This window comes from Trichoderma breve, chromosome 2 (genome assembly GCF_028502605.1).
Source record: "Trichoderma breve strain T069 chromosome 2, whole genome shotgun sequence".
Classification (NCBI taxonomy): Eukaryota; Fungi; Ascomycota; class Sordariomycetes; order Hypocreales; family Hypocreaceae; genus Trichoderma; species Trichoderma breve.
Window position 1 is genome coordinate 411,522 of NC_079233.1, and position 14,026 is coordinate 425,547.

Sequence of the window (14,026 nt, forward strand, 5' to 3'; positions counted from 1 at the left end):
AGCCTATGATAACTTGCTCAATATGCAAGGGTATGAAGAGGATTATCAACATGCAGATCGAGAAATGGAAGACCGTCTTAGTGGTGAACAGTAGAACTTAAGATTGCTATATGATTAAGCACGATAAGTGATTTGACGAAAGACATGAAAAATAACGGCTTTATCAAAACTGTATACATTGTACCATGTAGCTGTGTAGTCCAGCGCTGTATAAGAACACTCTCAAAAGCCAGAGTTATCAACTTTGGTGTTTCAAATGCATAATTAACACGTAGAATTCCGGTCTTAAGATCCAAATTTATCTCAATATGCTACCCGCGTAGACAATGCGTAAATTTAATGACTGGAACCTACAAGAGTGGCATATTTTGTAAACTCCTCATCGTTCATCAACATTTCCAGTTCCTCAGGGTGAGTACCCATGACCAGTTCCACACCTCCATCTTGTTTCATCGGAAAGATGACCAAGAATCTAAACCGTCCATTTCCCCGCTCAAGTTGTGGCCGCATAGACTCTGGGGAGCCTCCATTGGCGAAGAATTGGTCTCCAAAGCAGATCTCACTAGTCTGGAATAGCATCATGTTGGAGATCATGGCGTGCATATGTTCAAGGCCCATATTGGCGGTTGAGAACCTTGAATGGTCTGGAAGCGATTGCAAAATTGAAAATGCATCATGAACAACCGAGGGTGTAATGCTCTTAGCAGATTGACGAAGCAGATACGCAACGTCTCCTATACTGGTCTTCGGAGAACAGAGTGTCTCGACTGACATACTGGACCGATTCAAGATGAGTAAGCTGCCCATGTATGTCGAAGGCAACAGAGAGGAAAAATAAGGGCGACCATCAGTAGGTAACTCGAGAATGGAGATATCGTCAGGTCCGAAGGTCTCTTTGCGGATTTCTGTAGCCACGCGATACCGCGCCTTGATGGCACTGCGCCAGAAGAACGCTTGCACAATATCGCTAATAGAACATGTCACCCCCTTAGCCTTGGCATCAGGGAGGCTGTCCTGTTTCAACTCTTCCAACTTTTCGGGTGGAATTAAAAATAAAGTTGTTTTCAAGGTTCTTTCAGCGCGAGGTAATGGCCAAATAGGATGGAGAGTGAAGTTGAGCTGCGGCGAGAGAACTGTTTCTTTTGAACCTTGCGTGGGAAGGAGATTGTCGTCTTTGCCCATTTTCGCCGTCTCCTCTGTAGCCAAGATACCAGTGTGGCTTTTATCATCGTCTGGGGGGAAGAATGGTAGATACCTCCATGTAGATGGGTCGATTTCATGAAGTGGTCGATCCCAACCCTCTTGCTGATGAATAATCTCCGGCAAGCTGTGATTGAAGCTTTCGGGGTCATACCATTGACATGTTGCTGCCTCGTTGCCTTGCAAATATCTGCAGTTTTCGGCCCAAGCTTTGATAGCAATCATGGCTCCAACACCATCGAGACAGCAATGATTCAAGTCAACTGCTAGAATACATCCGCCAGAGACAAAGTTGGCCTGGCCAACAAAAATATCGGCGGGCATCTTCGGGAATGGATCGTCTCGTAAGACAAGGCCGTCTGTAAAAGCAGACGGTGGGAAGCCCGCATCTCGGAGCTCGTCGAATGATGGGAGAATATTAGATAGATCCTTGTATACTAGACGGTTTCGTACAGAAGCTGCCATGGAGTCAGGCGGGATAGTAACACAAAGATTTCCTCTAGTATAGCCAATCTCTTGCTCAGAGGAGTTCATAATCTTGCCACTCAGGGCTGGGATTAAGTCGAATATACGATTGAGGCCTTCTTGTAAGTTGGCAAAGGCTTTGTCGTAACTAACACCTTTATGTAGGGAGAAATAGAAGACCAAGCCCATGCCGTGGTTAGGATTGACATAGTCGAAGGCATTCAGTCGAAATGATTGCCGCGCCTTGTGTTTGGCAATGGTATCCTTCAACTGGGCCACATCGCTTTCCGTACTCTTTTCAAATCTCTTTGCTTCGATCGCACTCTTATCTTCGGCTACCAGACGTAAGATAGCTGAAGCAAGATTGGCAATACTTGGATTGGCATAGACGTGACGAGGAGCAATCTGTTCACCTAAGCCTGAAGCTGCTCGGATCGCCCTGATAGCTGCAAAAACGCCCAGAGAGTCCAGCCCAAGATCAAATAAGTTCGTATCTGGGGATGCTGTTCGGGCTGTTGGGAGTGAAGACGCGAGGATTTCACGAATGCCGCTCTGAACTGACTCAACCGAGTCCATATCGAAAGGGTAGCCATAGCAAATATCGTCATTACGAGAGCTGTAAAAGCGCTCAATATAGTCGGCGTAGAGCGCTAGTGTAGCAGATCTCTTTACAGTACCCTTATCTGTACGAATAAAGGGCACATTAGGATCTGAAAAGGTGACAAAGTCCCTGAGAAGCTGGTCTTTGTGTCGGGAGATAGAGTTAGCCTTCTTCACGGTTTCCCAAATACTACCAATGAGTTCGTCAGTTTTAATGGAAGGGTCTTTCAACTCGATCAGTAGACCTGCTTGGGGTTTCCCAGTTCCGAAAATAAGGCAGCTCTCAATGGCAGGATGTGTGGCGATGAAAGCTTCCGTTTCCAAAGGCGTTATCTTATACCCATTGGACAGGACGACAAGATCATCGCTTCGCCCTTTAAAAGACCACAGATTTGGTTTCGTTGGGTGCCTCACATATAAATCCTTAAAGTTAATTGACTCTTTCTCTGGGAAAGTGTGAAATATGCCTTGGAAGAGAGGCCAATGTTCGTTTCGATTCACCCAATGCTCATAAGTATTCTCCTCGATTTCCTTAAATTCGAAACCAGAGTAGGGGTGAAAGCAGAACCAGAACCAATCTTCTCTCGACGTGACGAGGTTGCCAATAAATAGACCCTCCGTGGTGCCCGTTAGGTTCAGTACTCTGATTGTATCATTTACTTTTCCAGCGGTGATGGGGCTGACAGGGCCGCCAGATGCACAAATAAATTTGGACCGGCTCAACTTGGAAAGCACTTCGGGTGTTTCTCCCAGCTCGTCCACAAGAGACGGTACCATGCTCCAGATGTCAATCTTGGTATTCTCTGCCAGTGTTTCTACAAGGTTGACGTTGGGAAGAACACCCCTGGGTCCCAGGATACACCGCAAGTCGAAAAGAGCAGGCATCAGGATATCCATGATAATTCCGGCTCCCTGTATTTACTACGGTTAGCACATTTGGCTCCCCTTTCTCCAAATTGTGAAGAGGTGGAGAGAAGTAACATACATGGCTCATAGGGAATGATGAATATATCGTATCGCCTGGCTTCCAATCCGATGTCCACGGAAGCAAATCGTCATAACCTTCAGCGGGGGGTAGTAATCGCACTGCGTCCATAGTACCAATCAAACCGTGAGACCAAGGGATAGGTTTAGGCACTCCCGTTGATCCAGAAGTATGAAGGTAGCAGAAAGGCTCATTGATGGCTTCCTCGAACGTTTTGGTATACGGAAAAGGCTTGACAGTGCCAATGGTCAGCAACTCGTTGACCTCAGGGAGCTGCAGAAGCTTCATGGGGCGTTTCTCAAGAATGTCATTAACCAAAGAAACTAGGGGCACGTCTGCAGCATTAACCCATATGTTGCAGTTGACTGATTCAAGGACTGCCAACGCCCCCTCTAGATTATTTTTTGGCGATAGGAACAGTGTCTGCAGGAGCGATTTTGCATCAATTAGTACCATACTACTGGAGTGTCGAAATGATGATCTGTATAATATAAACTTACAGCATATCCAACCTTGACACAGGCGTATGTCAACAAAACGTATCGCAAATCATCTTGGCGAGTTGTATAGTTAGTACCATTAACTTACAATAAGCTTTATGGATAATGTAAGGCTTTACTTACGAGGTCCGATATATCCAACTGGCTGAACAGAATCAGGCTTGCCAACCAGGCTATTAAGCCACCAAGCAGTTTTATCAACGGCCTTGCTGAAAATGCGAGCAGATATGTGATTAAACTCGAGTGAATCACCAGACAGTGTTGCCAGAGAGAAAACAATACGTTCCGGCTCAACAACTGCTACCTTGTCTATGATTTGAGGGAGAAGTCTTCTTCCATATGGTACTTGAGCAGGTTCGAAATCTCCCGATAATGGAGCAATTTTAGACCCGTCCTCTGCAACAATGTCCTGGAAGCTTGATGCTAAGCTTTGGGGTGAGGAAGTTTCTGAAGCTGAACTTGCGCTGCTGGGCATAATGGCGCGAGGCGAAGACACCGGAGAGTTACTGTGTGAGGCTGCATGGGGGGAAACCAGAGTAGGCGTGGATGCTTCGCTGAAGTATTCGATGGCGCTTCGTCGCCTAGCTTCTTGGAGGTAGCTTGCTGATGTCTCGTCGATGTTGAGTCCACCTTGCTGCAACGGCTTCTCTTTGAAGTAACTAGGCCTACCACCTTCATAAATGAGCTCCAGTCTGTCATCTTTGCTAAATTCAGCCATAGGAGCGCTAATCCACTCTCCATCGGCTAATTTGGCGACGCTGCAATGCCATGGGGTCGTGTAGCCAGTTTTGGTGTTGAGCAAACATATCCAAAGCTTGTTTACACCCACTGATTCGTGGATGGAAAGTCGTAAGTGATTGGGGAAGGCATGTTTGATTGCACGCGCAAAAGCCTAATAATGATTAACAGATCGAACAACACTTAGTAGAGAAGGGTGGCTGTTCCGCTTACATCTCCTCGAAGTAACATTTGTTTAGCAAGATATTTGCACTCCCTCTTATATTCATTGGCAGTTCGATTTACCCCTCGAGGGAATATGTACTTCAAATCAGACTCCAAGAACCTTTTGTATCCGAGGTATGTCAGTTTTGTGTCAGGATTTGTGGCAATCTCATGGTCGATATCCAGGTCGGCCCGGCCGTACTGATTAAGAAGCAATCGGCGGAAGGTGGTACAGTTCGCAACGTAAATGATCTCAGTCATCTTTTCAGGCGCGGGAAAATCGAGTAAGTCCTTCATGCGAGCAAAGTTGATGTAGTTGAACTTCTTTTCGGTAGCCATATCTCGTAGAGCCTCTCCATAAGCCCATGTATCTTGATCAGATATACACAACAAGTCTGCGTATGTCATAGTAAGCAAAAAGGTTAGTGTTACTTCTAAATATAAGAAGCCCAATCTCAGGTCATTGTGGAAGATAACTTACCGTTATATGTAATGCCATCTGATATGATTGTAACTTCAGCACCAGACGCATATACCTCTTGTATACGCACACACATTGTATTCAGTCTATCCAATGCAAGCTCTTCAGCCTTATCAGGCAAGCTGCCTAGGACTTTGTAAACCTTATTTGCGGATTTGAACGGGAATGCCGGCAAGCATGTCTGTATCCGAGTCTCCGATGCGACGAATTTGTCTATAATCGACATAAAATTACCCGCACCTCTCTCCAAACGTTCTTTTGAATCGTCGAACTTGTTAAGAGCATACTCAAAAATGATGTCCAAAATGCGACGAGATACCTCCTGAACTGTACTGCCTGTTTGAGAAGTGTTGGTCAAGGAGTTGTCGACATTCCGTGCAACATCATCACTTATTGGCTTTGCCTCCATGATATCTAGATTAGATATGAAGAAAGAAGGTATGATATCGGTTGTTCAAGAGATGACGGCCTACAACACTCGTTGAGCATGTAGGTGTGCAACTAGATGTATGCTAGAAATTGAGGCACCTGTTGGCAATGCGTATCGGGGATGTAGCAAAGAGCTCATCATTGTTTTACTACTAAATACTCCTCTCCTTGGCATGATCTTCCGAGCACATTTTACAAAGGAGCTTCCCATGGATTTTCGGGCGATTACGCAACCAAGTCCTAAAACAAGACTCTTCATCCGTACCGCTCCACTGATATCGTAAAGATGGAAATGATGGGGCTGGCGGGCATACTAGGACGGGTCAGCACTAGTAATTATTCAGCTGTTGCCATTTGTCTAGGATTAGAGCATGTTTGAGGCAGAAATCTGCATCTGCATCTGCACGCATAAGTACGCTAGACTGCAAGTCTGCCCAAGCGAATTAGAGTGAGAAGGTTATGTACATGAATGTTTCCGTATGACTCAAATAATAATTACCTTCACTTTTGAGCAATCTGAATTTCATTTTCAGTGAACCATAAGCAAAATGTTGAGTATGAAGCAACTGAAGAAGTTACGGCCACTAGGTAGTTCAAACAAGATCTAGGACAGTCACGATGATAATATTGCATATCTCTAATCAGTTAGTTTAGGCAAACTCGAGCAAGTATCTGCATGTTGTCACCACCTAGGATATTTTAACAACGTCGGTCTCTCGGCTCACTACCGTCTCCCGAGATCCTCCTCTTTTGCGGTATCCGATCTACGTAAGCTTGTCTACGCAGCGGCCGGAGATGTGATTAACAAGCATCCTGTATTATTCGCCATACCTGCCAACGAAGATACCCCCAATGCCTACTTTGTTTCTCTTCCCTCAATCGACCTCGGTCAGAGTATCAAATTCCTCATACGTTCCAAGCCTTTAAATATTCTCGACGAAGGAGAAGACGAAGAACTTGATGCCGTCCTAGAAGATCAGCATAACACCAACTTCAAAAATGATTATGGAACAGCGCCATTCTGGCGCCTTATTATTCTTCAAGACACTGAAGAAGATATGAGCTTTACGGCATCATTCATCTATCATCACGCTATTGGCGACGGCTTCTCTGGTCTAGTGTTCCACAATACGTTCCTCGATTCACTAGAGACTGTTTCTTCTTCTCCTATATCTAGTCTCCAGAGTAAGCAGATAATTCTCCCAGATGATGATGTTCAAATAATGCCAGCTCTTGGGGCATTGCACCCTCTGCCGATCAACCCGAATCCGCCTCTTCATTCCGCGACAAATCTCGACGGATGGACTGGCAACTCCATCCGCTGTCCCTGTATATCTCGTTGGATCTCTTTCCATATCTCATCAGGGACTTCCGAATCCTTCTTTCGCAAATGCAAGCAGAAAGGACTCTCTGTAGCATCTGTCGTGTCGTCTGTCATCGCTACGACCCTATTTAATATTCTTCCACCCAATATTGAAGCCCTCACTTGTATCATTCCAGTCAATCTACGGCCATGGCTTCGATTATCTAGTGAGGCCACTAAGACTGCAATGGGTAGTTACTTTGATGCCACCAGAGTACAGCTCATACGGCCTAGTCAACACTCTGAGAATCCTAGCCCAGCCGACGACATATGGACCTGCGCTCAGCAAGCATCAAAAGGTATCAGGCATTACTTAGATAACGTATCGCCTTCTGGGGAACCTTATACGGCAGTTTCAGTGTTGGAGACTATTCCAGATATCTCGGCTATCTTCACCTCAATGGTTGGCAAACCTCGCGACGCAGCGTTTGAAGTAACAAACGTGGGGCTTTTCTCGTCTGCTGTGACTTCGGAGAGGAAGGCCGATACTCGTTGGCAAGTAGGAAAAGTTCTACTCAGTCGAAGTTCTTTGGTATCAGGTGCTGCAATCACTATCAGTATCGCTACTGGAGGAGATGGATCAATGACCGTCGGGTTTAGTTGGCAGGAAGGCGTTGTTGAGGATGGTCTTGTTCGAGAAGTCAGCAGAGAGGTTAAGAAATATTTTGAAGATGATAGCTAAGAGAGGTATGGCAAAAACAGGCTGTCACCCATGTGCTAGACTTCAAATTTGACTTTAGCTGCTCATTGAGCGTGCTGGATACCGCCATCTCAGAGATGCTAAGATTCTGGGGATATTTCTAGTACAGAATAATAGTATTTTATGATAACTGACCAATATTAAAGTATCTACATGTCATTCAGTATTCCTTACAACCGGGATTATAGAAACAGAGATCGTTTTCAGCGTGTGAATCAACGGAATCTCATATACAGGGAGCAGCTGGGTTTCCACAATTATATGCTGGCCCGACTATTTAAGCGCTGAACAGAGTACCATATACTAGTTTATACAAAAGGCGCAGCGTCTTCCGTTTGTGTCTACCTCCTACATGCCCAAAACCAGAGCAGCAGCAAAGACTTTCATTGCTCTTGGAGGAATTCCCCTAGACTTTCGTCAACCACTCTTGAAACTTCTTGAAATGGCCCAACTTCGGAGCTATCCATTTCCCTACTCTCAGGCGGCACAGCTAGATTCCAGGATTAAAATTCCACGACCAGTTATTGATCCCACACTAGCGCCCATCATCGATTCGTTTCTTCTCCCCGAGGAGGTAGACCTCCAACTAATGCGTGGCTTCACTGCCGTTGGTGACGGCGAAGAGTACATTCACCCTGCAGATACCATTATAAAAAGCGCAGTACATATGAAGCATACTGAGTATCACGCTCTTGGTCCTAATGGCAATAATGTGACGCTATCTGTTTTTGCGCCAAAGAACCCAACTTCGAATGTTCTGCCAGCTTTATACCACATACATGGAGGAGGGATGATTGCAGGTGATCGCTTTTCTGGCGTTGCTGAGCTGTTAGACATCATCAAAGGTATCGAGTGCGTCATCATAACCATCGAGTACCGCCTTGCTCCGGAGACTCGAGCTCCAGGAGGAGCAGAAGATTGTTACGCTGGGCTCATCTGGGTATCTGAGAACGCGATCGTCGTTGGCATTGATCCAGCGAAGATTGTTATCTGGGGTGTTTCCGGCGGAGCAGCCCTAGCGGCCGCAATATGCCTGATGGCTAGGGATAGGAAGCTTCCCGCGACTCCCATCAAGGGCCAGATGCTTTTATCTCCCATGCTAGATGATCGCTGCGACAGCATCTCAGACCAGCAATTTGAATATGGGAGTCCTTGGTGCGGTATTACAAATCGCATGGCATGGGACTACGTTATTGGGGAAGACAGGGGGAGCAACACAGTATCGCAGTATCAGTCGCCATCTCGAGCAGAAGACTTGTCGAACCTCCCATGTACTTACATTGACGCGGCGGAGTGCGAAGTATTTCGCGATTCTGCTGTGTCCTTTGCTACCAACATGTGGCGCTGTGGTTCAACTTGCGAATTACACATCTGGCCAGGGGCTTTCCACCTATTCGACGGAATAGATAACCCTGATGTACCACTTATTCATGCTGCAGTCTCTGCAAAAAGAACTTGGATGGAAAGAATCTTGTCCTGCTAGAGCAGACTCTCTAGGCAGCAAAGCAACACTATAATTATCATAATTTGAAACTAGCTAGTCCTTCTGCTTGTGCTTAGGTAGTTATGCCAACATTCCTGGCAGTTTTCAAAGCTCAATAACTCTGTCAATTTTCATTGTACACCTCGAGGGCTCGACTTTGGTGAGGCCCCAAGACCGATACATGTCGATACAAAGCGATGGTTTATCAAGACGGCTTCATTTTCTCACTACACCTCGACTACGCTCGGCGTCATTCGCCTACAGCAGGTTTTCATCAATACCAGCAGGATGAAGAACGCTAAAATTTGATGTCTTGATTGTGCTGCATACCAAGCGCAGTGAGCGAGTTAAATTGAGCTAGTTTTATTGGTGAATCCTTCTACAAGGGGTGGATAACACATGCCGAGAGATAAAAAATGCACACTATGCATAATTTGACTGTAAACAGTCGAGACGGCGAGCAAGCGAGTTAGATTGAGCAATTTGTCATTGGTGAAGCTGTAGACAGGGATTGGACGCGGTATGCAGGAGACAATATGGAAGCACGTAATACGAAGTTCAACAGAGCGTATCATACTCGTATGAATAATTAATAACTCAAGATAGGAAGTACATAATAAAAATTCCCATTAGTAATTGGTTGAAAATTGGCATAGGAAGACGGACACTACTACTGTCATTGGGCTGTTACCTTTTCCGTACACGCACGGGTTGGGGTTCCATGTGTGCATCCCACCATAACAAGTGATACAAAGAAGGTTAATAATTCACTGCTGGTTGGCCTTCCTCCTTACACCTCTCTTTTTATAATCTTCATTGCTCATTCATATCCTCTCAACACCCAGGATATGAGTGAAATGCAAAATCCAACCTCATCGTCCGATGCCAAAGGGGACGCCGACGAAAAGCAACACGCAATAGTTCAAAATGTTGACGCCAAATCTCCGAGCGATACAGAGGTAGCTGTGCACCAAGATGCTCAAGCTGGTGTTCAGGGAGTCGAGGCTATTGCCATAGTTTGGTCGAAAACCTCTCTTATCATTATCTACATATTGATATGGATCGTTTATTTTGTTGTATTGATGCAACAAGGCGCCGAAGCAGCCCTCAATCCCTTTGTCACTTCGGCTTTTCAACAACATTCTCTGACTCCTACAGTCGGTATCTTGGCCAGCGTTATCGGAGGGGTGTGCAACCTGACTGTGGCAAAGATACTCGACATCTTCGGGCGACCGCAAGGTTATGCTATGTCCCTTGTCATTACGACCATTGGCCTCATTATGATGGCAGCGACGACGAATGTAGAGATGTACGCTGCAGCTCAGGTATTCTGGACGGTTGGCAACAATGCGCTACTCTACACAGTGAACATCTTTGTTGCTGATACGACAAGGTTGCACAACCGTGGCCTTATGACAGCCTTGACCTCGTCACCTAATATTATCACCACCTGGCTGGGTGGTCCAATCTCAACTGCTTTCCTTGATGGTCCTGGTTGGCGCTGGTGCTTTGGTGCATTTTCTATCATTGTACCTGTTTTGTGTCTTCCTTTATTTTGCATGTTGATGTTCAACTACTTCAAGGCAAAAAAGCAGGGCATCGTCACCAGTAAAAGAACTAAATCAAAGTCATCTTTGCAACAGTTTCTCTATTACTGCCGCGAGTTTGACGCTATTGGCCTCCTTTTATTAACAGCTGGCCTGGCTCTCTTCCTTTTGCCGTTCAATTTATATGCCCTGCAGCCCTTGGGGTGGCGATCGCCGCTAATTATCTGCTTGTTGGTTTTTGGGTTTCTTCTAACCGTCGCATTCGCGTTATGGGAGAGATTCTTCGCGCCTGTTACTTTTATCCCTTACTCGCTGCTCCTTGATCGGAATATGATTGGGGCGTGTATGCTCGGCATGGTTCTTTTTATCAGCTTCTTTTGCTGGAACAGCTTTTTCAGCTCTTTCCTTCAAGTTGTCAACGACCTGAATGTCACCGAAGCAAGCTATGTTGTCCAAATTTATGGCCTCGGCAGCAGCCTATTCTCAATTGCCACAGGCGTGGTTATTCGATATACGGGTCGGTTCAAAGCGATTACTCTTTACGGCGCTATACCTTTATACACTCTCTTTATGGGCCTTATGATTTATTTCCGGCGACCAGACATGAATGTTGGTTATATCATTATGTGTCAAATATTCATCTCCGTGGCCGCGGGAGTCGTTATCATCACATCGCAGATGGCCGCGATGACTGCCGCATCACACCAATATATTGCAGTTGTCATGGCCATCTTATCCATGTTCTCTTCCATAGGCGGCGCTATTGGCCTTACCATTGCCGGTGCTATTTGGCAAGCTGTTTTCCCCATCAAGCTTGCTGAGTACCTTCCGCCCGATGAGCAGGCCAATCTCATAAATATATACAGCATGCTAGAAGTACAGTTGAGTTATCCGGTCGGTACGCCCACTAGGATTGCTATCCAACGTGCTTACGGGGACGCACAATTAATGATGCTGGTGGCTGGTACGGCGATCTGGGCTGTTGGATTTGTTGGAGTTGCTCTTTGGAGAAATAATAACATCAAGAATATCCAGCAAGTGATAGGCCAAGTAATCTAAGTACATATAGACTTCACTTTCAATAAGATGTATCTTCGTCTTCCCGTCTACTATTCTTTTTCCCATGAAATCGCCTACAGTCTAGATTGCCAACTTCCTTCAAATAAAAGGACAGCGTATCTGACCGATCTTGGTGCTGATACCTACATCTGTCATTCCTAAATTCCTTTCCTTCCGATGTAATTACTACTGGAATGGGGATTTGTATATTATTGCCGTGGGGCTCTGATATCACTGTATGGCAGTACTTTCGAACAGTGAGTCGGCTACTCTACAGGATACGTTCTGCAATAATCGAAAGGTTAAGAGATAATGTTATTCTCACGCTCAAGACTTCATAATATGACCATTTACATATATATATCATGTTTCACCTTACGAATCGGAGTTTCCGCCTTTCACCTCCAATATCACTTGCATCTTCTTGGCTTCCTCCAAATCCCCCAGATTCTGAACTTGACATCCTATAATTCCATCTTTATCAACCGAATGATAAAGCACCGCCAAGGTTGAACTCTTCCATAGAGGCACGTCACTAGTTCGCTTTGTCCCAACAACGGTCACAAAGAGCGCAATTCCACCCAGCAAATGGACAACTAGGGGCAAAACGAGCCATTCCCATCGTACGCGGATATATACAACAGCTTGGCTTGTCGTACCCTGTGCTATTTGCATTCCGCTACCTTGTCGTATCATGTCAGTGAGGCTTAGCGAGATACTGTCGAATATGCCTGATACGACTTCCAAAGTTCCATTGCCAAAAAATGTCGTGGCTCCTGGAGAGAAAGTATGATCATCAGGGGTACTATCGCCAAGAGTGCCAGAGAAGGCAGACGACCGGAAGAAGCTGGAGGTGTAACGAAGATCAATCGCAGAAAAATAGACATCTGGTAGACCGTCATTGGTGTGGTTCCACCACAAAGATGTCTCCTGATGAGGATGATGTGTATCTCCTAGCATACCTGAAGTAGTAAGCCCAGTGATTACGCCGAGAGGAATCCGTTCGATGACGCCGATGGTGAAAGTGTTTGAGATTGACGAGATGTCTGAATAGTTGTACAAGGAGACTCTGAGTGCACACTCAATGATCATCGAACTGTTCTGCAAGAGGGTTTTGAGATCAGGTATCTCTATATCCACAGAATAATCAGCTCCAGGTTTCCAAGTCCAGACAGAAACATAGAAAGCTGGTGAACCATTCAGGTAATCGATTATGGCCAATCTACTAGAGTTAATATTCATATACGAATCGGAAATTGCTCTTGCTCCTAATTCGAATCGGACATCGTTGGGCGTACTCATTCTGCAAGGTAGACCCTGTTCCCCTGTAATTGAGTGAGTTTGTGGACCATCATTACATTTCAGCGTTTCTAGGGTCTCTTTGGTGGCATCAGTACAGGTACTACTGAAGCCCAATGTTATATAGTAGCTGTTCCAGGTGCAATTTGAATGGCAGTTAAATGCAAATGTCCTGCTCTTCGGTTGCAGGCCGTTGAGGACTGCACTATTTATATCATTATTGATGTCCACTACGGGAAATTGCATTAGATATGGTGGAGATCAGTGCACATGCGGTAAATGTTTAGTTTAAACTTACTTCCAAGTGATTCATACTTGTAGCTTTTGTAGCTTTTGTAACCATGCGCATATCCAAAAGTTGCCGAACCCTCCTTGTAGCTAGATATCGTTCCAGGTTCGAGTTGGACTACTTGTTGCACAAACGTATCTGTGAGTAGGGATAAAATAACAACTATCGCACTAATGCTCGCAAATCCCCATGAAATCTTATAGAGCATTTGTAAGGCGCCAAGAGGTCCGCGGCTTGCTGTATCAATAATAGCAAAATCCTGGAGGCGATGGGTCCTCTTGGTAAAGCGAGTCCATTTCTCCTGGCTAAGACAAACCGAAATGGCAGCGAGAAGTGTTGCTCTTGCGGCTGTTATTGCAACGGCAACGGTGGCATTAATGCTGATAAAGAAGGACCACTCTGTCAGCAATCTGTTTTGGAAACGCATGAGGATGCAAATAAGCACAGCTATACAGCAGAAGCTGATGCTCATAGTGATTATTTCCATCCACCAGGTGGAAGCTAGCCTGAGATGGACTGTCTTCTTCACATCGGTGGCGGTTTCGACACTGGACTCACTGTCGCAGTCTTCGATTGTTGTATTAGTTTCGTTGCCGGGTCTCGCGCCTTGGGGTATTGGGGTTGCTTCAGCCACATCTGGCGTGATCGACATCAAAGGCTGTCTTGTGCTTCTGTCGTCCATGT

General features: G+C 45.6%; 5 protein-coding genes across 5 annotated transcripts; 3 read left to right on the forward strand and 2 right to left on the reverse strand.

The window, feature by feature from the left end:
- Window positions 1-336: 336 nt before the first annotated feature.
- T069G_02386 (pyoverdine/dityrosine biosynthesis protein domain-containing protein) lies at window positions 337-5,582 on the reverse strand (the record flags this gene model as incomplete). The annotated part of the gene is made up of 8 exons (XM_056169596.1): window positions 337-2,408; window positions 2,460-3,177; window positions 3,251-3,673; window positions 3,751-3,803; window positions 3,874-4,173; window positions 4,258-4,642; window positions 4,702-5,087; window positions 5,174-5,582. 8 exons carry the CDS (start codon window positions 5,580-5,582, stop codon window positions 337-339), a joined length of 4,746 nt encoding a protein of 1,581 aa, XP_056030488.1.
- A 568-nt stretch (window positions 5,583-6,150) lies between these two features.
- Window positions 6,151-7,647, forward strand: T069G_02387 (alcohol acetyltransferase domain-containing protein; the record flags this gene model as incomplete). Its single annotated transcript, XM_056169597.1, has 2 exons — window positions 6,151-6,190; window positions 6,248-7,647. The coding sequence occupies 2 exons, from the start codon at window positions 6,151-6,153 to the stop codon at window positions 7,645-7,647; spliced, it is 1,440 nt and encodes a 479-aa protein (XP_056030489.1).
- A 460-nt stretch (window positions 7,648-8,107) lies between these two features.
- T069G_02388 (alpha/beta hydrolase fold domain-containing protein) lies at window positions 8,108-9,148 on the forward strand (the record flags this gene model as incomplete). Its single annotated transcript, XM_056169598.1, has 1 exon — window positions 8,108-9,148. One exon carries the CDS (start codon window positions 8,108-8,110, stop codon window positions 9,146-9,148), a length of 1,041 nt encoding a protein of 346 aa, XP_056030490.1.
- An 857-nt stretch (window positions 9,149-10,005) lies between these two features.
- Window positions 10,006-11,754, forward strand: T069G_02389 (major facilitator superfamily domain-containing protein; the record flags this gene model as incomplete). The annotated part of the gene is made up of 1 exon (XM_056169599.1): window positions 10,006-11,754. One exon carries the CDS (start codon window positions 10,006-10,008, stop codon window positions 11,752-11,754), a length of 1,749 nt encoding a protein of 582 aa, XP_056030491.1.
- A 375-nt stretch (window positions 11,755-12,129) lies between these two features.
- On the reverse strand, window positions 12,130-14,024 carry T069G_02390 (uncharacterized protein; the record flags this gene model as incomplete). The annotated part of the gene is made up of 2 exons (XM_056169600.1): window positions 12,130-13,079; window positions 13,352-14,024. 2 exons carry the CDS (start codon window positions 14,022-14,024, stop codon window positions 12,130-12,132), a joined length of 1,623 nt encoding a protein of 540 aa, XP_056030492.1.
- Between the last annotated feature and the right edge of the window lie 2 nt (window positions 14,025-14,026).